This window comes from Cynocephalus volans, chromosome 1 (genome assembly GCF_027409185.1).
Source record: "Cynocephalus volans isolate mCynVol1 chromosome 1, mCynVol1.pri, whole genome shotgun sequence".
Lineage (NCBI taxonomy): Eukaryota > Metazoa > Chordata > Mammalia > Dermoptera > Cynocephalidae > Cynocephalus > Cynocephalus volans.
In genome coordinates this window covers 168724089-168747664 of record NC_084460.1, presented here as the reverse complement: position 1 = coordinate 168747664, position 23576 = coordinate 168724089, and the positions used below count along the sequence as shown (strand labels likewise).

The 23576-nt window shown below is 31.1% G+C and overlaps 1 protein-coding gene across 1 annotated transcript in view; it reads right to left on the bottom strand.

Moving 5' to 3' along the window:
• Positions 1 to 515: 515 nt before the first annotated feature.
• Positions 516 to 23576, bottom strand: part of NCAM2 (neural cell adhesion molecule 2) — a 254884-nt gene continuing 231823 nt past the window's right edge. The window contains 3 exon segments of the mRNA XM_063079012.1: positions 516 to 627; positions 2910 to 3029; positions 22420 to 22624. Of these exon segments, the coding sequence (XP_062935082.1) occupies positions 516 to 627; positions 2910 to 3029; positions 22420 to 22624 (437 nt within the window).

Here is a 23576-nt window from a genome sequence, read left to right as displayed (position 1 = left end):
TCTTTGATAAAAAGTGTAACCTTCATTAAGTGCCTTTGCCTTAAGCTGAAAGCCACTTCAATAACCTATTTGCCCAAGATGGGATTCCTAAACATGCAGGGTTTTCTTACAAGTTAGCTCACAAAGCTTTTGTTCGGTTTGCTTTTACTTAAACCCTTGTTAGAGAGGCTGAAATATATTTGTTCATGGTATGAAATACAATTCTTACGAAAAAGAGCACTTTAGTCATATAATAAACTGCAATACTTTAATCATAGAATCAAATCGATACCCAAGAACTGGTGCCAGTCTGTTCTCTATATTGAAATTCTTAACAAAATAAACAACAATGACGACAACAACAACAACAAAAGGAAATGGGCAATGGGCAGGAGTATTTGATCATATGTATATGTGTACAAGCTATTCCAAGCTAGAAGTTTCCCAAGAAATTAAGGTCAATGGAATAGTTTTGGTCATAGGGTCACTGCAATCCAAATGCTCTGTATGATGTTCAAGCCACTCTAATAATGTTGTTATGCTTTGCTGTCATCTTCTTTTGATTGAATGATGTCATTAGAAACTTTAATTTCTATAGTTTCTGGATTTAGGACTTCTTTCCCATTTTCTTCTTTTAAAGGCAATTTTCTGGAATGAAAATAAAAATATAATAAACTTCACTTGCTAAGGTATTTTAAAAGATATCCCGTCTCATTTAAGTTACATATCTGCAGAGGAAATAGGCTACAATTATTAGAAAGAATAAAAATCAAATTTGTTAAATATCAAACTAATAGAAAATAATATAAAAGAGAATAAAACAACATTTTTTATTGTAAAAATGTAACATAATGCAGAATCATAAATGAAACTACATTTGCAGATTTAGATGCATCAAATTGTTCATTATAGGGTGACTTAGATTTGATAATAAGTTCTTGATACTAAAAATATAATTAAATGTTTTGAAATTTAAAAAACCAAAACATTTTTATATATCAACTATCTGATTTATTAGTACTCAAGTTTTTCATATAAAAACAGTTTCTAGTTGGGGCCATATTCTGATACATAAAATTCAGAAACTGGGTGAATTAGCAATATTCTTTAGAACTTAATGCAAACGAATATATTTCAGGACTTTTTCACTTTTTTATATCCACCATATATATTTTCTTTGGACTCCTTTCACTTTTTTTTTTCTTGTCACTTTTATGTCACTTCTGAGCACATTTTCTGAGTTGTTTTCAATTGTACCTGGAAAGCAATAACAACCTTTATTTCTTAATATTTTTTAAAAATTTCATAAATCTTAACGGTGATGCCAATGGATCATGCCTTCCAGTTTTTCCTAACATTTTCAAATTCAATAGTTTATTATTACATCTTGTGTAATGACTTTTTTTTCTCCCTTGACAAAATGGTTTTTCCACCTCAAGAGAATTAAGTTACAAATAGAGTTCCAATTCACCTCTTTACTTCTCCATTTTATGCAGGAGTGAATGTTACTCTGCTAGTTCTTCTGGGATTTATATGTAATTTATTTTATATTTTTGAATACGAAGGGTAAGCCCTTATATTCTGAAGATCAAAGCCATCAAAACTGTTCAATCAAAAGTAGGTCAGGCAAAAACTAATAACATCTATTGCTGGGAATGAAGTAGCATTGCACCTACTAGGGCAGGCTCTTTAATGTATGTTACAAGTGGTGCATTCACCGCTCTCCCTTTCTCTAATTTCCAAGTACTGAAAATATTGACAATAGAAGATTATAAAAACAATGAGTCACTTCTAGCATCTAAACGTAGAGAAATTTAGAGCTCTGATGGGTGGTCAGGATAATGCTCAATATATCTCTTACTCACAGAAACTTCTGGTTTCTGAAGGAGAGATTGTAGAATCTACCTCTAATACAGTCAACGTCAACTTAGAATGTAATAATCTGTAAATGCAATCCCCTGGCCTGAAGATTTATACTAAAATTTTAGCTATGGAATAGTACTTTGTATTTGCCTAAATATTAAATATTTCGGCCCCTTCATAGCAGATGGAGGAGATTTTTGAAAAAAAAAAAAATTATCTTCAACTGTGATCTTACTCAGCCTTTGATTTAGAATGAGAAACATGAATCAGATTACCCTACAAGGGAACACTAGCAGGTAAAGAAAAAGAGATATTTGTTTTGAAATGTAAAAGTCATTCTGGTGAGCATTAAAGAGTGTTATAGCCATGGCTTTGTTGGTATCAAATACATTCAATAAAATACCAAAATTACTACTTCTTAATAATGCCTTTGGTTTGAATAATTTTAATTTTCATGTTCCTAAGTCTAGGCACATGTTTATCTTTGCAGGTTTAGAGGAAATATGTATTATAGTTTCAACAGAGGTATTAGGGATGTAGAAATAAATCGCATAGTCTTTAATGGAGACCAAATATCATTTACTCCATAGACAATAAAGGATTGACAGTTTAATAGTACTTCCTCCTCTTTTCCATACTTTTTTTTTCTCTTTATATATAGTTTTGGGTGTATTTCACTATCATATTCATAAGTTATGATTAATTTTCTGACCCATCTTTATGTCAGTAAAAATCATTTACATTTTGAAAGTATCACTTTCTTAAAAAATAAGATTAGTCTTGAAAAATCCAACTCTGTAATATACTTCCGTCTTCTTGTTATTTTTGAATAACATTATATGGGTTAACAGTGGACTTTCTCTGGTATTGATACAAAATTTTCATGTGAAATGTCTCAATAGAAAATAGACTTTAGATATCCACATGTACTTTCATTGAAAAAGAAACAACATAATTCTTTCACAAATAATGATGATTTTAGCAGATACATTATATAAAATAATTATCATGTCTCATCATTTTCCAGATACTGATCCAGAAATAAATAAGCATTTCAAGCTACATACTCTGGTTCTGTCAGTGGCGTGGTTTCATTTGGTTCATTCACAGGGCTCCCATCTTCATGATTAGTAATTCTTTCATCCTCTGTTCTCATCTCCACTATTGGTTCTTTTGATCCATCTTTCCTAGAAACATAAAGAATAATATCTTACTAGTGTAATGCAAAATTGGATGCATTATAGAGCACAATTTAAAATGCCTTCCTAATTCTACCTCCCTCCAGATAAATCCAACACAGTCAAATGAAGAATACCACTATTTTTTTTCCATTTAAATTCATCTTGCCATACATTTTTACTCAGAAGAAATAGAAATAAATTTTATTTTGTATAGATCTCTTTTTTTCATCAAAATTGTGTTAATTATTTTGCAGAAGTAGTTCACATATTAAATTCTATTGTACAGCTTCTTTTTGGAAATAAATGAAAAAGATTTTTTTAAATAAAACTTATAACACAAAGTACCTTCTTTCCCCCTAACTATCCATATTTAAAAATATAGAAATATATTTTAAAAAATTTTTAAAATATTAAAAAACATTTGAATAAACATTTTTTAAATATTTAAAAAGTTTGAAATACATCAAAAAAATTGCTTCTTATCCAATCATCCATTGATGGAAATTTTGGGTAGGTTCCATGTCTTAGCTATTGTAAACAGAGCTGCGATGAACATGGGAGTGCAAGTATCCCTTTGACATGATGATTTCCATTCTTCTGAGTTTATACCCAGAAGTGGGATTTCTGGATGGTATGGGAGATCTATCTGTAGTTGTCTGAGAAACCTCCATACTGTTTTCCATAGTGGTTGTACTAATTTACAGTCCCACCAACAGTGTAGGAGTGATCCCTTCTCTCCAGACCCTCGCCAGCATTTGTTATTTACTCTCTTTTTGATTACAGCCAGTCTAACTGGAGTGAGGTGATATCTCAATGCAGTTTTAATTTGCATTTCCCTGATGACTAGTGATGTTGACCATTTTTTCATGTACCTCTTGGCCATTTGTATGTCTTCCTTTGACAAATGTCTATTCGGCTCCATTGCCCATTTTTTAATTGGGTTATTTGATTTTTTTTACCATGTAATTGCTTGAGTTCCTTGTATATTATGGATGTTAATCCCTTGTTGGATGCACTGTTAGCAAAAATTTTCTTCCACTCTGTAGGTTGTCATTTTATTCTGTTGATTGTTTCCTTTGCTGTGCCGAAGCTTTTTAGTTTCAGGTAGTCCCATTTGTTTATTTTTTATTTTGCTGCTTTTACTACTCTGCCATAAAAAAGAATGAAATTCTCCCATTTTGCAACAACCTGGAGAAACTTATATTTAGTGAAATAAGCAAAGTACAGAGGGATAAATACCACATGTCCTCACTCATAAGCGGGAGCTAAGAGAGAAAGAAGGAAGGAAAGAAAGACAACAGTGGTGCATTGGACTTGCAGAGGGAAAGAACATACCTTGGGATACAAAGTGGACTGGGGAGTGAAAGGGGGAGGGAGAGGGAGGTTGGGGATAATTGGGTGGAGGACACAGGGTAAAAATGCAATTTGTGGTAATGGACATGCTGCCAGTATGAATCTGGCCTTCACATCTTGGGCGGCACGAGGGGTGACAATCAGCTCTGTATCTCACGAATATTCATAACCAATAAAAAAATTGCTTCTTTTTCAAAATTTGGATGATTAAATTTATATATGAAATGTTTTATTGTTTTAAATATCTCTATCAATTTATATGAAATATTTTATATATGATTTATATATAAGATTTTTATGTAAGATTTCTAAAATATGTAAGTATAATTTGTCATAATTGGTGAAAAATAGAGGGCTTACTACAAAGCTCCATGCCTTAAAAAATGAAGAAAAAGAAAGAATAAAAAAATTTGGATGATAAAATTTATATATAGTATGTTTTATTGTTTTAAATATCTCTATCAATTTATATGAAAGATTTTAACTGTAATGTTATCATTTGACTTAACATAATCACATTTTCATGAAAATAGTTTAAATGAAATGATCATATAATATATATGCATAAATTTTTACTTATAAGTTCATATCTAAATGTCATTCTTATTAGATTTCTAAAGTATATGTGTAATTTTTTATAATTGATGAAAAATAACTTACTGCAAAGCTTCATGACTCAAAAAAAAAAGAACAAAAAGAATAACAAGAAAGCCATTTGATGATGATAAAGTGTAAAGTGAGATGGAAGGATTGGGAATGACACACACCTAATGCAGACTTCAGAAAAGGAAGAAATGGGGGACTTCAACTACCCAAGGAAATAGTTTTACTATACAATCCAAAAGTATGCTCCAATGTACCCAAATGAGTTGAAAACTTATGTCCACACAAAAATCTGCGTATCAATGTTTATAGCAACTCTATTCAAAATTGCCAAAAATTGTAACCAATCAAACGCCTGCCAAAAGGTGAATGGATAAATAAACTGCTGTACATCCATGCAATTGGATATTACTCAGTGATAAAAAGAGCCATCAGGCATGAAAAGATATGGAAAAACGTTAAATGAATACTTCTAAGGGAAGTAAGCCAGTCTGAAAAGCCCGCGCACTATTCAGTTCCAACTATATGAAATTCTGGAAAAGACAAAACTGTAAAAACAATAATAAGATTAGTGGTTGCCAGGGGTTAGTGGGAAGGAGGGATGAATAGGTAGAGCATAAGAGACATTTAGGACAGTAAAACTATTCTATTTCTTACAGTAATGGTGGATACACAACATTGAAACTAGTTCTTAAAAGGCACGTAAACTAGGATTATAATCAAAACAAAGCAAACAAAAAATCTACAAAGGTCCAAAAAATTAACCAGCCCCACAAATGCCGAGACTTCTATAGAAAAATTCTAAGGACGATAAACACATAAAACACTTTTGATCAGGTGTCAGATTTGCTATTGTTGCTCTTACGTGGGTATGTGGGTGTTTCACGTACGAACGCATCAAAATTTGAAGAATGGGTGTCCGTAAAAATAGAGGAAAATCTATAATTCAATAATGAAGAACTTTTTTCACCTCTAATAGTGAGATGACTATTGGAGGCAGTGATTTAGACATGTTTAGCAACATTCTCTGATGGGGCCCCAAGTGAGCAAGGCCTGTATAGTAGTAAAGATAATTGAAGAGCCCATTGCCACCTGATTTCAGTTTTGTTAACTTTTGTTTGTGTCTTTGTTGTTATTCTTCAATTAATTCTTTTTAAAAATTCTATGCGAAATCAACTATCTCGATGATATAGAAGAATATGCTATTTGGGAAAAAGTGGCTATTAATGATTCTTAGAAGAAAAGTGTTTCAGAAGATTTTAAAAATTATATTAACATCTGGCACAAATATATTATGAAATAAAACAGAATACGAGAGAAGACAGAGCTAGTGAATTCAGATTTCAATTGTGTCTTCCTTACTGAAAATGAATATGCAAACAACATCTTTAAACCAGAAAAGGTAAAATAAGCATTTCTGAAAGAAAATGGAAGACTAACAAGAGAAAATGGTGAGTTGCTGCTAAAATATTTGTTTTCAGTGATCTTTTAAATTTTATTTTTTGTTACACTTGAAATTGTTTATCCAGAGAATTTCTATGCATACACTAACACAGATGTGTGAAAATACATAGTTATTTTTGTACGAATGATAACACAGTAACTATGTAATTGTGCCATTTCAATTAACGCTAGGTATTAGCTGAAGTCTGTAAACTGATATTTAGATCTGCTTCTTTCTTTTTCATGGTGTACACTATCCCATTCTATGTATGTACCACCAGGTTTCTGACCAGACTCCAACTGACAATTAGCTTGTTTTCAACCTTTTCTATTACAATAAATATTGTGAGAGCTATCAAGGGCATATTTTGCTTACCTTTATGTGACCAAATCTGAAGCACACATGTAATATGCATGAATCTAACATTCTGTCTTCTATACATTATATTCAAGTAAACTTGAAGTGATACTAGAATTATTACTAATACTTTTTGTGGAACTGTAAAGAGTGAATGAGGCAATATTTTGACAAAATTGACACAAAATGTAATATGGATGCATTTGACAATTTATACACTAGTTAACATTATATAAATTTCTGCCAGATTTCTAGAACTGATTATTAAACAGAAAATGATGAGAAGTATAGCATGGTGGTTAAGAAGATATATCCTGGAATTAAACTAGCTGGCCTGTCCCACTGACTCATTTCATAAAAACCTTTGTGTTCTTTTGTTAATAAATCACATATGATCATGATACCAAATTAATCCCTGTAGAGTGCTTCGAATAGTACCTAACACATATGCAGCACTCAATCAGTGTTAACTGCCATCAGTATCTCAGGAATACAAGGAGGATTTCTGTTAGGGAATCTATTACCAAAATTACAGCTTGAACAATTTTTAAAATGAAAATATCTAGGCACTGAGAAAAAACATTTTATAAGATTCATCAATTCTTGAATAAAAATGTAAAGTTCCATGTAATCAATGGCACCATAAGCAAAATCCAAACTTTGGGATACCCCAGGCAAAATATTTACAACAAATATAACATAAAATGATCAAGGGGCACATTATATAAGCCACAAGTAAGAGAAAAAGTTAAATCACTCTATGAAGAATATGAGCAGGCAATTTCAAAAAGAAAAAAATAAAAGTGACAAAAAAGAAAAATAGAGAAATAGACTCAACCTGAACTAGAAACATACAAATCTTAACATCAACATAATATTTTTCACTTACAATATTGGCAAAAATTAAAACTAAGTTGATAATATTTTGTTTCAGAATCTGTAGAGAAATACGCATTCTCTGATTTTATTGGGAATGTGAATTGGAATCGGCTTTTGTGAGCAATTTGTATTCCAATACTACATCTAGGAGCTTACTATGTATTTACAAGATCTTTGTAAAAAGATGTTCAAAACAGCACTCTTTGTTATAAAAATATTGAAAGTTTCACCTAAATTGTAGCAATGGAGAAATGGGGACATACGTGATAATATGTAATGCTATGAAATACTACTTATTTATGAAAAGAATGAAGCAGAGGCTTATGTGCTGAAATGGGACATTATTGAGTATGTTCTTATGTTCCTGCTATACAGATATATCTTTTGCAAATATTTTCTCCCAGTCTGTGGCTTGTCTTTTTGTTATCTTAACAGTATCTTTTGCAGAGCATAAGGTTTTTTTTATGTTAATGAAATGCAGCTTATCAGTTCCTTCTTTCATGGATTGTGCCTTTAATTTTGGAATGTCTCTTCATTTATTTAGTTCTTTGATTTCTTTTGCCACTGTTCTGTAATTTTCCTCATATAGATTTTGTATATATTTTGTCAGATATACAGCTAAGTGTTTCATTTCAGTGGATGCTAATGTAAATGTCATTGTATTTTTAACTTCAAATTCCACTTCTTTATTGCTGGTATACTGGAAAGTGATTGACTTTTGCATATTAATCTTTTATTCTGCAACCTTGCTATAATCATTAATCAGTTCCAGGAGCTTTTTCTTTGCCAATTCTTTCAAATATTTTGCATAAAGAATCATATCATCTGTGAAGAAAGACAGTATTATTTCTTTTTTCTCAATCAACATCCCTTTCTTGTCTTATTACATTAGCAAGTTCTTCCAGTACTATGTTAAAAAGGATTGGTGAGAGGGGATATTCGAGTCTTGTTCCTGATCTCAGTGGAAAAGCTTCTAGTTTCTCACTAAGATCTTAAGTATGATGTTAGCTGTGGCTTTTTTGTAGATATTTTTCACTTCGTTGAGGAAGTTCCCCTCTATTCCTAGTCTACTGAGAGATTTTTATCATGAACAAGTATCTGATTTTGTTAAATGCTTTTTCTGCATCTATTTATACAATTTTTAAATTTTTCTTCTTTATCCCATTGATGTGATGAATTACATTGATTTTGGAATGTTGAACCAGACTTGCATACTTGGAATAAATCCCACTTGGTAGTGGTGTATAATTCTTTTTATACGTTTGTTAAATTGTATTTGCTAATATTTTGTTGAGGATGTTTTATTTTCTTGTAATATTTTTCTTTGTTTTGGTATTTGGGTAATGCTGGACTTATAGAAAGAGTTAGGAATTATGCAAGTATTCTTTATGCTTCTGTCTTCTGAAACAGATTGCAGAGAATCAATATAATTTCTTCTTCAAATATATAGTAAAATTCACAACTGAACTTATCTTAGGCTTGTGTTTTTTGTTTGGGGAGGTTATTAATTATTAATTTAACTTGTGTGATATATATATTTCTACTTAGATTGCCTATTTATTCCTTGTGAGATTTAGCAGATTGTGTCTTTCAAGAAATTTGCTTATTTTAGCTAGCTTGTCAGATTTGGGAGCATAGAGTGGTTCATAATATTTCATTATTATTCTTTGAATGACCATACACACTTGAGTGATGTCCTCTCTTTCATTTCTGATATTATTAATTTGTGTATTGTTTCTTTTTTATATATTTTTTTCTGCCTTAGCTTGGGTAGAGGCCTAGTGATTTTATTGATACTTTCCAAGAACCAGGCTTCAGTTTCATTATTTTTTTTCCTATGGATTTCCTGTTTGAAAATTCACTTATTTCTTCTCTCATGTTCATTACTGTTTTCTTCTGCTTCCTTTGTATTTTATTTGCTATTTCTTTTTCTAGTTTCCTAAGGTGTAAATTTACATAATTCATTGTACATCTTTCTTATTTTCTAATATATGAATTCAGTGCTCTAATTTTTTTTCTAAGAATCACTTTTGCCTCTTCCCACAAATTTTGATAAGTTGTGCTTTTATTTTGATTTAATTCGAAATTTAAAAAATTTTTTCTTGATTTTTTTATTTTATCTATTTCTTATTTAGAAATATGTTATTTAATCTTCAAGCATTTGGGGTGATTTCCAGCTTTCTTTACTTTATTGATTTCTAGTTTAATTCCATTGTGGTCTGAGATCAGACATAGTGTGATTCCTATTTTTAAAATAATTTAAGGGTCATCTTGTCACCCAAAATGTGGTCTATCCTACCCAATGAATTTTCCATGAGAATTTGAGAAGAGTGTATATTCTGCTGTTGTTGAATGAAGTAGTCTATACATATCAATTATATTCAGTTAATTGATGGTGTTGCCCTTAATGATTTTTTAATTTTTTTGTAATTTTTTTTTTCCTTTTTCTTTTTCTTCCTGCTCTTTCTGTTCTTTCTAATAGAGGACTGCTGAAGTCTCCATCTACAATCGTGAATTTATGTATTTCTTCCTAAGTTCTATCAGTTTTTGCCTCACTTATTTTGATGTTGAATTAAGTGCATACTTGTTAAGGATTGCTGTATTTTCCTGGAGAATTGACCACTTTATGATTGTGTTATACCCCTTTAACTCTCTGGTAACTTTTCTTAATCTGAAGCCAACTCTGTAAGAAATCACTATTTCTATTGCTGCTGTCTTTTGCTTAGTTTTAGCATGGCATATATTTATCTTTCAATTTATTTTTAATCCACATGTTTCTTGATATTTAAAGTGGGTTTCTTGCAGACAAAATACAGTTCAGTCTTGCCTTTTGATGTTCTTTGACAATCTCTGTTTTACTTGATGTATTTAGTCCATTGATACTTAAAGTAACTATTTATATAGTTGGATGAATGTCTACTGTATTTGTTACTTTTTCTGTTTGTTTTCTTTGATCTTTGTTCTTTTCCTGTCTTTCACTGTTTCTATGCCTTTTGTGGTTTTACATGGGCACTTTATATAATTCCATTTTGTCTTGTTTCTTAGTATATTGGCTGTTGTTCTATTTTACTTTTTTTTTAGTTCTTGGTGTAGAGTTTTCAATAAGCATTTATGACTAATCCAGTCTATATTGCTTCGTGGGTAGTGAAAGTACCTTAGAACAACAAGGTATATCTAATTTCTGACTCCCATCATTTGGGTCATTGTTGCCACTCATTTTGCTTATATGTGATTATATATACAGATATAAAATACATTGTTTCCATTATTATTTTCAATAAACTGTTATCTATTAGATCAATTAAGAAAAAGAAAAACAAAAGTGTTTGTGTTACCTTTACTTATTCTTTCTCTTATGCTCTTTCTTTATGCAGATCTGAGTTTCTGAACTATATCATTTTTCTTCTCTCTAAAGAACTTCTTTTAACATTTTTTGCAAGGCAGGTCTACTGACAACAAATTCCTTCTATTTTTGTTTTTCTCAAAATTGTTTTTTCTCTTCATTTTTGGAGGTTGATTTCACAGAGTTCAGAATTCTACATTAACAAGGTTTTTCTCTCTCAACACTTTAATATTTCAATCCACTCTCTCTTTGCTTGTATTATTTCTTCAGAAAAGTCAGATGTGAATCTTGTTTTTTGCTCCTTCATAGGTAAGATGTTTTTACCTCTGACTCTCTGGCTTTTTTCAAGATTCATTTTATAAAGAGAGAGAGAGATCTCTATATAGATATTTTACACACACACACATGTGTGTGTGTGTATATATATATAATATATTTGATTTTCTTCAGTTTAAATATGATATATTTAGCTGGGTTTTTTTGTTTGTTTGTTTTCTAGCATTTATCCAGCTTGGTGTTTGAAATTCCTGAATCTGTGGTTTGGTGTCTGATATTAGTGTGGGAAAATTTTCAGTCATTAGTTCTTTAAATATTTCTTCTGTCTAGTTCTTTCTTTTTTCTCCTTCTTGTATTCCATTATGCATGTATTATAACCTGTGTATTTTTCCCATAGTTCTTGGTCTTCAGTTCTGTTTTTTTCAGTTTTTCAGTCTTTTTTTTTTTATGTTTGTGTTCTACTTTGGGCGGTTGCTATTGAGATATCCTCAAGCTCAGATATTCTTTATTCAGCTGTTTCAGTTTACTAACAAGTCCATCAAAAGCATTCTTCATTTTTATTAGAGTGTTTTTGATTTCTAGTCTCTGTTTTTGATTCTTTCATAGAATTTCCATCTCTGTGTTTTCTTTGCCCATCTGTCTTTGCATGTTGTCTAGCTTATTCATTAGAGTTCTTAGCATACTATTCATAGTCATTTTAAAGTCCAAGTCTAATAATTCTAACATCCCTGCCATATCTGAATGTGGCTATGATGCTTTCTCAGTCCATTGAAGCTGTGTTTTTTGCTTTTAAGTATGCCTTGCATTTTTTTCCTGATAGCTGAACATGATGTGCTGAATAAAAGCAACTGCTGTAAATAGGCCTTTAGTTCTGTGGAGGTAAGGTGTGGGGGAGAGGAAGAGTTTATTGTCCTATGATTAGGTCTCAGTCCTTTAAAGGGTCTGTGGTCCTGAACTGTGAATTCACAAGTGCTTTTCCGGCTTTCTCCTCACCTTGGTGGGACAGGATGGCTAGAATGGGCTGGAGTTGGGTATTTTTCCTTCCTCTAGGTAGAAGGGCAGAGCAAGGTGGAGTTCGGTAGTTCCCTTTCCTCAGGCCTAATAAAATCCTTTAATAAAACCCACAGGTTAGGCTCTTGTTAAATAGTTTCTCCTAAGAGCAGACCTTGTTAAGAATAGAATCCTTTGATGTATATAAAAACAGTTACTTTCCCCTCTTCTTCCCAGAAACACGAAGCATTTTTTTCTCCAATATTCACTGTGAGAACCTGGTCAAGCTCCTGGAGAGAAAACTCTTAAATGCATAGGGATCCCATATGACTGGGTCCCCCTTGGAGTTTTCAACTCACAGACTTGTTGCATAGAACACCAGAAATTTGCTAATTATGTTTTACAATTTTTCCTATGCTAGCACTGGTTCCCACAGAGATTTTTGCTTGTAGGTTTCTTCTTTAGAAAGTTGTGATTCTCTGTATTCACCTCTGTGTTTCTTCAATTTTGGGTGCAGCAGTTTGTACTACAACCCCATTTTTCTTCAGATCTAAGAAGAGCTGTTAATTTTTCAGTTTGTTTAGACTTTTACTTGTTGTTAGGAGGAAGTGGAAACTTCTAAGCTCCTTACATGCTGTGCTGGAAACCTGAGAATTCAATTGTTTTTACTATCTGTTAGCCTGAAAATACATGTTAGATATTTCAACATATTTCTACAGTTCTTGTATCAAATCATGCTTCCTCTTACAACAAAGCCTTTTACACAGTCCATTCCCTCTGTCTGAAAAGATGTTTTTCACACCCTCTCCTACACACAGACACACTTCAGCTGGTTAATTACTACTCTTCCTTTATATGTTAAATCTTTTATGACTTGCTCAGATAAATGTTAGTTGTTAAATTATTTCTTTTTACATCGCATTTATAAGACATTATTTACTCACTTTTTTTAAAAACTAAAATGTTATTTTTTTGTCAGAATAAAAATTTCCTGATGGTAGATACTCAATCCGCTTTTCCTCACAGCTGTATTCTCAGGGTTTAGAATAGTGCTTTGTTATGTGGATGTTCAATAAATATTTTTGATATGAATTATAGATTGGGTACATAAAAGGTTAATTAGACAAAACAGAAATTATTAGCCACTTTTATAAAATAAACTCTGAGAAATGGTAATTTAAATTGATAACAGCCAGATACTGATGGAATATTCTAGAACTTTACACTAATGCTATTCTGTATGACATTTATGTTAATTTCTCTCTTTTTTTTTTTTTTTGCTACATGATGGTCTTCAAACAAGAATGATCTAAGTTTGTAATTAATGTGTTTTGTAGTAAATCATCAGTCTTACAACTTTTGATAACATGAGGGGACTAATCACAGAATGCTTGAGATTATGTTTAGAAGCAAATATAAATACAGTTAATCAAATCAATTATACCCTATTTCTCATGGAGATTTTATATCGTTTTCAAACTTGAAAAATAAATATTTGAAAAAAAAATGAAAGCTATTTTTTCAAGGCAGAGGGAATTGTTATATAACACGGTGTGATCAATAATAAGCATGAAATTAACCATGTATTTTAATTTTCTTAATTCTTTAAGGTTAATGAAACTCAGCAGGATTTATAAATAGAAGCATTGGTGGGCAAATTAATACATAGTAGAATCAAATAAAAATAAACATCAAAACTTGCATGCACCCGGTAGTTTTGCACATGTTTACCAAAATCCCTCTAGTTAGTCAAGACAAAAACGTGAAGGTGCTTTTTGATTTCTCTCTTTTCCTCACCCCAAAATAAAATCAATCAACAAGTAGGTGACACTCCCCCAACTATATCTAAAATCTATCTACTTTTATATGCTTAAAAGGTACTACTAGCTTGGGCCAAAAGAACATCCTTTTTCATCTAGAGTATTTCAAAATCTTTTTACCTAGTTTCACTGATTCAAAATTTTTCCTCTAAAACTTCCAACCCCCAATAATCCATTCTTCACACAGTAGCTATTTTCTTAAAAAACCTTCTAGTAGCTTTCTATTTCAAATAAAATTCAGATGACTTACTTACCAAAAAAGATTTAATATTTTGGTCCCTAGATAATTCTCCAACCTGATATTTGTACTGGTATCAATCCCTGCCTCACCCACTAATGCTCATTGGTCCTTGAACAGAGCAAGTATATCCACTCCTTAGGGCCTTTGTATTAACTGTTACTGCCTAGAATGTTCTTCCTCTTGGTTGTTACATTGCTGCTCCTTATCATTCACACTTCAGCTTAATTGTCACCTCCCCTGAAAGGTCTTTATTGACCCAAAATTGAATAATGATTTATCATTTTTTAAAAATTTTTCTTACTGCTTATCATCACAAGACATTTTTATTTTTAGTTAATGTTTATTAAGGACCTTCCTGCATGAGAACATAAACCCCAGGCGAACAAAGTTTTTGTTTGTTTTCTTCACTGATTTGTACCCAAGTTCTGTAACAGTGCTGTTACCTTGTGGTTATTCCATTAATATTTGTTCAGTGGATGAGTAAAAATGAAGACATATAAAATTCAATCTTTGTGTATATACATATATAAAATAATATAGTTAAATATGTAAATTATATATAAACATATGTGCATATGCAAATATAATGCATCTGTATAAGTAATTGTTTTATATGACATTGTTTTCTTAATGTGTTTTATCATGTGACTCTATTAAAAAACTAAAATTAAGTTTTGTAATCTGTTTATTTAGTTGACAAGACAATGTAAAAGAAAAGAAAGTTATTAGGAGGTAGAATATGTTATGGTGAAGAAAGCTAAAGATATTGGAGAGCAAATTGATCCCACTCTGTTACCATATTTCTTATTAATATCTCATTCAAGTACACCCAATTCCTGTTTGTTCTTTACTATGTCCAACAAATAGGCAGGTGATATTTTGTTGGAGAACAACTGAATCTAAATTTGTTGAACTGAAAATATATGCTATCTAATGTACCATCTCATAAAGTGAAAATATCCTTTACAGAGTATTCACAAGAAATGGTGGCAGACAAGTGGCCTAATAGGATTGAAATAGGCTTGGAGATTAAAAAAAAAAAAAAAAAAAACCGCAGCCATGCAAAATGGATCCTAATATATTCTTAACCTAAGCAATAATAATTAAATGCCAGACATTATAGGGGTACTTTTTCATACACCACATGCATTTCTTTATTTAAGCCACACATCATGTGAAGCAGGAATGCATCTACTCATTTTACAAATGATGAAGCTAATGTTTACAGAAGTAAAAATGACTTCACCAGAGATACTGAGACCCAGGATTCAAGCTTATCCATTTTTCCTCTGGTTCTTAGAATCTTTCCACAGTTGCTTAAAAACAGACTGAAAATGCTACTTCTCTTAAAGTCTTAAATCAGCACTTATGAGGAAAAACTGTTGAGAGTGGTTGAGCTAGTTTTTAAAAACATCATACCACAAGGGAAACAAGGGATGTTTTCAGTTCCTATAGTCCCATGGAGAACAGATTCAAAAGAGAAAAAACAAGTGTCTCATTATACGTGACCAAAAGATACCATTTAGTGGATATCAATCTCAATATGATTAAATGCTGGTAATCAAGGAGCTTATAATTTATGTAGAATGACTTATTTTTTTAAAAAATGCTAAGAAATAATATACCACAAAAATGTGACAAGGAATATAAAAGTATGATAAATTAAATAAGATGGGACACCCAGAAAAAGGAGGATTTTTTAGCCAAGCTGGTGATGTGGGAAAGTTTTACTGAGCTAGAAGTATTAGAATCCAAGTGTAACTTGAAACATATTTATGCCATTGATAGAGATGGGGATCACAGAAACAGAAATACATTTTTTGGAAAACATTCTAAGTTAAATTTTGGAAATTTTAAATATTAGTTACTTCTATTTTGTTTAGAAATAGGCATCCAGCAGGCATCCTGATGCCCAAGATAAAGCAAAGGAGCAGAAATACATGTTTACTTAATATTCATACATGTAGAAGTAATATGTAAAATTACAGGATAAATAACACAGCAGAAAAGAGAACTGAGGGTGGGGCACTGAGAAAAAAGATGACCCAGAGTCTTAGAAAAGAATAATAGAATGTCAGCAATGAAAATATGTAAACAATGCCAAATGCTCTGAGATGATTTGAAAATATGAAATCTGAGCTAACACCATGAGATCTGATTTACATAAGGTCTCTCACAACTGAAAAGAACTGCTTTAGTGAAAGCATAAGTCAACAAATTTAAGGGGTTAGACAATGATTGAAAAGGTTAAAAGTGGAAATACATATAGATGGATGACTCTGTTTTAAATTTTCTCAATAAAAAGAACCAGATTTAGAGAAAGAGAAAGGGAAAGCACTGGTATACAAAATAAAATGTGACGTTAGAGTACAGAAACATTTAAAATTCAACTTCTTGGAAGTTTAGATGTCTATAAGTTCAAGTGAATCTTGGTATTAAATAGGCAAATTAAAAAACACGTTCTTTTTTTATTTTGAAAATAAATATTAGTTGGCGTGTATATTTTCATTTTAAAAATAATCATTTTTTGTTTTAGAATTTTAAAGCTAATTTTTCTTTTATAATCAGATTAATCAATTCCTAATATGTATTATTTTCCAAATTCTTGGGTTTTTAATTTAATTTCAGTAATTTCCCCATTTTTAAGCAGTGATAAAAGGTCTGTACAAAGCTCTTCCTTATTTTCCAGGGACTGAAGACCTTACTCCGCCTTTTGGATTACAGACAGTCTCCAACTAATGGTAGTTCAACTTAATGATTTTTTTTTTTTACTTTAGCATGGTGTGAAAATGACCTGCTTTTAGTAGAAACTGTACTTTGAGTACACATACAAAGATTGTTATTTTCTTTCAGTATAGTACTCAATAAATTACATGAGATATTCAACACTTTATTATAAAATAGTCTTTATTATAGATGCTTTTGCCCTAGGCTAATGTAAGTGTTCTGAGCATGTTTCAGCCATGATGTTCAGTAGGTTAGATGTATTAAATGCAATTTATGATGGGTTTATCTGTATATAAAGCCATCATTAGGTCTAGGAGCATCTGTAATACACACTTTTCTGTAAGAAGTCAGGCACGAAAGAACACTAACTGTAGTTTGGTTCTTTGGGGAGTAATTCCAAGAGCAGGAGACCAATTGTTACTTTTATTTTCTAAAATTTGTGTTTTTGTCATTTCTATTTACATTCAGTACATAGACAGAATGGTCTTTAAATTCCTGAGACTTTTTTTTTTATCAACTATTGAGTTAATGGCTAAACAATACAATTGGAGTCAAATAATTTTAAATTTGGAAAAAAAAGGAAAAGATTATATAGATCATACTTTCATTTTTATTGATTGCCTTTTTAGTTATATATGAGGAAATTTGGTAAAAGCTTTTCAAACTTCTAAATCCAACAGTTAATTCTAGCTAATTTTGGTCATTATACAATACTTCATACAAGTTTTAAATTGTGTTGTTTACAGTGTCTAGTTAATATGCTTTACTGTTCATGTACATACCCATGCAGATATTTATAATATATTGGTTTTGAATTAAGGTATTAAATATAACAAATTAAATTTTTCCATTGAATTAATTCTTTTAAATTTACCTTATTCAATGAAATGAGAATAGGAAAACGTCAGTATCTTTTCAAACTTTGAAAGTTTAGATTAGAGAAAATATCTCTCAAGTGAGAAAAACAATTTGCTTTGGTCCTAGCAAAAGATGAAAAATAACATTGTTTAAAATTTAGATATATATTATTCATTTCAGGTATATTTCAAGGATACACATGTTTTAAGACAACTAGTTATAGGCAGAAATAAAGTTTTAAATTAATTGTTTAGTTATAATAACATTCTAATGATAATGCTTTATCGGAGTAAGGAAGTGGGCCTTAAGGTTACTGCACACAGTTACTGAATAAGCCAAGGGACACCATTGTCAAAGTGATTCACTCAAATGGCCCTGTTTGGGTTTGTACAGAGTGCATCTTTCTGGACATGTGCAGCAGCCTGAAAGGCCTGCATATGAAAGATTACATTGCTTTTTAATTTTCATTGCATTTGTAAAACTTTCTTTAAAAAAGCACATACACAATTATTGGTTTGCCACCTGAAACATTTTATATTGCAAAGATACTGATTCTTTCTCAATTAGTCTACAGATTCAATTCAACCCAGTCAAAATCTTAGCTGATTGTTTTTTTTTCTAAAATTGCAAGTTGGTTTATTTTATTTTATTTTGTTTTATTTGGATTTTATTTACTTATTTTCATAAATGTTTTGTTATAAAATTCTCCTATTTGCAACAACATGGATGAGCTTGGAGAAACTTACCTTGAGTGAAATAAGCAAAGCACAGAGGGATAAGTACCATATGTACTCTCTCATAAGTGGGAACTAAGAGATAAAGAAGAAAGGAAAGAAAGACCACAGTGGTGTGTTGGACTTGCAGAGGGAGAGAACATAGCTTGGGATACAAAGTGGAATGGGGAAAGGGGGATGGGAAGGGAGGTCGGAAATAATTTGCTTTGTACCCCATGAATATGCATGTTGGTTTAAATGGAAATTCAAGAGTCCCGTAAAGCAAAGCACTCTTGAAGAACAAAAAAGCCTGAGGACTTATGCTTAAGTTAGCAAGAATTACTATAAAGCTTTAGTGAATAATAAAGTCTAATATTGGTGAAAGAATAAAGAAAGTGAACAAAACAACAGAGCAGCAAGCACAGAAACATACCCATTGATATTTGGCCATTTGAGACGTGATTAAAAAACACACTGCTGTTAGTGAGGAAAAATTACATTTTCAATCAATGGTGCTATTGTCTAAGCAAATGTTACTGCATTTGATCTTAGCCCAAAGGACAAGAAATGATTAAACACAGTCTTTAAAAAGCTAACTGAAAAGTATCTGAACTCCTCCTATCCTAGGTGGATTATAAATCGAAATGTAAAATATAAAATTATAAAGACTTTTATCAAAAAATATAAAACACAGTAGTGACCTCAGTATAGGCAAAGATTTTTAAAACAGACAAAAGAGGGCAAATTAAAATATTGCACTACAGTCAGCCCTCAGTATCCGTGGGATCTGCATTCAACCAACTGCTGATTGGAAATATTTTTTAAAAATGCATCTGAACTGAACATGTACAGGTTTTTTTCTTCTCATTATTCCCTAAACAATGCAGTGTAATAACTATTTATATAGCATTTACATCATATTAGGTATTATAAGTAATCTAGAGATGATTTAAAGTATACAAGGGAATGTGGGTAGGTTATACACAAATACTTGGCCATTTTATATGAGGAAGTTGAGCATCCAGGAATTTTGGTATTCAGGAGAGGATCCTGGAGCCAATCCCCCACGGATAACAAGGGATGACTGTACATTAAAATTAAACATCTCTGTTCACCAGAGACAAAATTTTGACAGTTAAAAGATAAGTCACAGAATAAGAGAAGAGACTTTATGGATAAAATTATATTTAATATATACATGTTTATATATATGTAAAACTTGCATGTGGATACACACACACACAGTCATAAATCCAAAGCGTACTGCAAAGAAAAACAACTACCCATCAGTGAAGGAAAAAAAAAAAGAGAATGTTTACTAAGTAAAATATTCAAAAGAAGACTTCAATAGAAAAGCATATCCAAATATTTTTAAAAACACGAGAAAATACTCAACTTAACTAGTATTTAGGTAATGCTAATTTAAATGACAGTGAGATATCACTACATACCTAGCAGAATGATAGGAATAAAGTATATGGCTCAAACAAAACTCACTCTAGAGGAGTTTGAACTGATGTAATCACTTTGGTACATCACTTAGCAGTATCTCCAAAAGCTGAGCATATGCATACTATATATCTCAGCAATTCCACACTAGTTAAATGCTAAACAGAAATCATGTACTAGAGTGTTCACAGCATCACAATTACACATAGACTCAAATTAGAAATACCCACCAACAATCGAATGAGAAAAGAAATTTTAGTATGTTCACATAATATAATATTATGCAGATATTAAAATCAATATTATATACCTATGCACAACAATATAAATAAATTTCACAAACAACATACTAAATGGAGTAAGCAAATCATAAAACTGTGCATCAAGTATGCATTCATTTATATGAATTACAAAAAAAAGTCAAAAGTAATTTATGGTGTTAGAAATCAGGATAGTAATTAGGTTGGGATTAAATAAGGACAGGGAAGGAGCTCAAAATGGTTCTTTTTCTGGAACATGGGCATGTTCAGCTTGTGAATATTTATTAAGCTGTACAATTACAATAACTATACTTTGAATAGTTTACTTCCACAACAGTAAAAATGTTAAAAGAAAACAATTAGCAAAAATGTAAAAATATGCAAGATATATAAAAATGATATCCATTCTGGCATATATTTTAAAAGCAAAAACTTGAAAAAATAAAAACTTTTTTTTATAAAAGTACCGTCATTGAAATCTAAATTGTAAATGACATAATGAAACATAATTGTATTATGAGGTAATGCAAAATGAGGCTATAACACAGTATGAGACACTACATACCCAAATGTATGCATAGAAAAATGAATAGAAATTATTCAACAATAAAAATGAATGAATTCCTGATATATGGAACAACATAAGAAATCTTGAAACATTATGCTGAGCGAAAGATGGCAGACACAAGAGAGTACACAGTGTAGGAATCCATTTACATATATTTCTATAAAATCAATAGTAGCAGTTGCCTGAGGTGGGGGGAGATTAGTGTGGGTTGGCTCGGTATGGGCATGCAAGAACTATTGGGGAATAATAAGGTTCTGAGTTTTGGTACGGTTTTGGGTCACACAGATATAAGCATTTGTCAAAACATCAAATGAAGCTTTTTGTGCATTTCACTCTATGTAGTTTTACTTAAAACATAAAGAAAATTGAACACTATGTATTGATATGCACACTGAATTATGTAGGGGTTACTTTTTCTAAATTCAGAAAAATATGATGGATTTGGGTATAGACAAATATATGATAAAGAAAATATAAAATGTTAATTGTAGAACCTGAGTGGTTGGTAAATGGTGTTTGTTGTAAACTTACTTCAACTTTTTTGTATTATTGAAAATTTTCATACTGAAATGTTGGAAAAAGTATGAAGTAAAAAGACTTTAAGATTAGAAAAAATAATGAAAGAGATGTCCTGATCTTTTAATAATGTTTATTTTTGAATGCTGTATTTAATACACACACAGATATGTATATAAACACACAAGTATGTTTATATGTGTGTGCATGCTTTTCTGTACTCTGTGAATTTTTTTCATTGAGGCTATCATACTTTTGAGATTAGATACAAATCTATGTAAAGACAAATAAAATAAGAACCAAAAAAAAAAAGTATTAAAACATCTTAGTTACCCTTTTACATGACAATTAAATTTTGTACAAAGTTCAGCTCTACCTATTTTCTTGGGATTCATATTTTGTTTAATTGAGTGAGACTTCACAGAGAGCTCCAAATTCTAAAATATAGTCATCTTTTGATCAACATTTGGAAGAGTAAATTCAGAATCTTTAGTATATTACATAGTGCATACATGTTCTATCCAAAAAATCTGAAACAAATATAGTCACTTCTCACACTTGTAGAAGTTGCTTTAATGTTGTTAAAGCTTTTGACTCAGTTTGACCGAGTTTTTAAACTCTCATTACTGTTGATGCCTTTATTTTATTCAATATAAACTGAAAAATAGTGGGAGTAATCATAAATGCATATTTTTGTATCCATTTATAATTTGTATCTATTTATTCATCTGTTTTTCATCTTTAAATCATGACAAATTGTTTTTAGTGAGGATCTCATTTTGAGGGTTGTTTTTTAATAGACTGTTTTCAAAATCATACGGCTCTATAAGGTGTTATATTTAAGGTTAAATAGGTTTGAAGTCAGAGAGCAGGCAGTGCAGGATCCAATGTCTCACAAATTCTTTACCTTGCTGAGAAAACAAAAGACCCCAAATAAAGCACTCGAGCTTGACTATGGTGCTTGTCTAATGCAATGTGAGGCAGATGCCTGGTACTCACAGGTATGCAGCTTTTCCTTCTTCAAGTTCTTTACTTTTGCCACTGGAGCCACTCTTCTTCCCACACATTCTCCTGGTGATGCACATCAATAAGCCACATTGTCGAATAAAGAAGCAGCTGACATCTGTTACCACAAGGATCAGCAAAAGTGCAGCAACCCCTAGGCCAATGACCGCTCCAAGCCCAAGACCGTTAAAAAGTGTATCTTAAAAAAGAAAAAAAAAGAGACAATTGTATTAAACTTTAGATTAGAAGGTATTAGACATTAATTTTAAAAATGATTTTTATCCAAGAAATACTCAACTAAAGAGACAAGAATAAAAGTGTTAGTAATTGACAGACTTCGATTTCATGAATGTTGAGACCTATTCTCTTGTTTTCCAACAATATTTTAAGTAACTGACATATTAAGGATTTGAAATTTTTTTTCAAATTTTCTTCTAAAAGATTTTTAAGTAATTCTTCTTTTCAATATACTTCTCGATTACCTATGAGGAAGATAATTGCTATTGTCTTATCCCTAACTCTACTTATCAGAGTCATAGCCATTAATAGATCATCATAATGTTAAATGGAAAATATAGTCAAAACTTCTCTAAATGAGGTGTTAAATGTATGTTTTATATGGAATTATTTTAGCTTTAAGACTTAAAGTTACACATGGATGGCTCCAGGGACTTTGCTTAGACAACGAATACATTTTAAAATATTTGTCTATGAACATGCTAATGATCGCCATTTTTGAATAAATGGTTTACTTGTATTTTCCAGTTAATATTTTTAACAAATCATATTAGACCAGAGACAAACTTTTACACAGTTATAGTACTTATGACAATTTGGTAGGTCATATCATGAGAAGGTAGGGGAGATACGAGCCACTTTTCCTTGGCATATGGTTTCAGGAAATCCCAAAGGGCATACAAAAAACATCCATGAAAGAAGTGATTGGGAATAGGATGGAATATGCTGATTGATAAAGGAGAAATGGCAATAGGGGCAGGTAGTAATGAAAATGAATCATTGATATGTGTCTGTAATTGAATATGAGGGTAGAGTACACAGATATAATAATATAGACAGGAATATAAGGACAATGAAAGAAACTAAACTAAACTGGTGATATGGTATTGTCTAGAGGGGAAAAATGATAATAT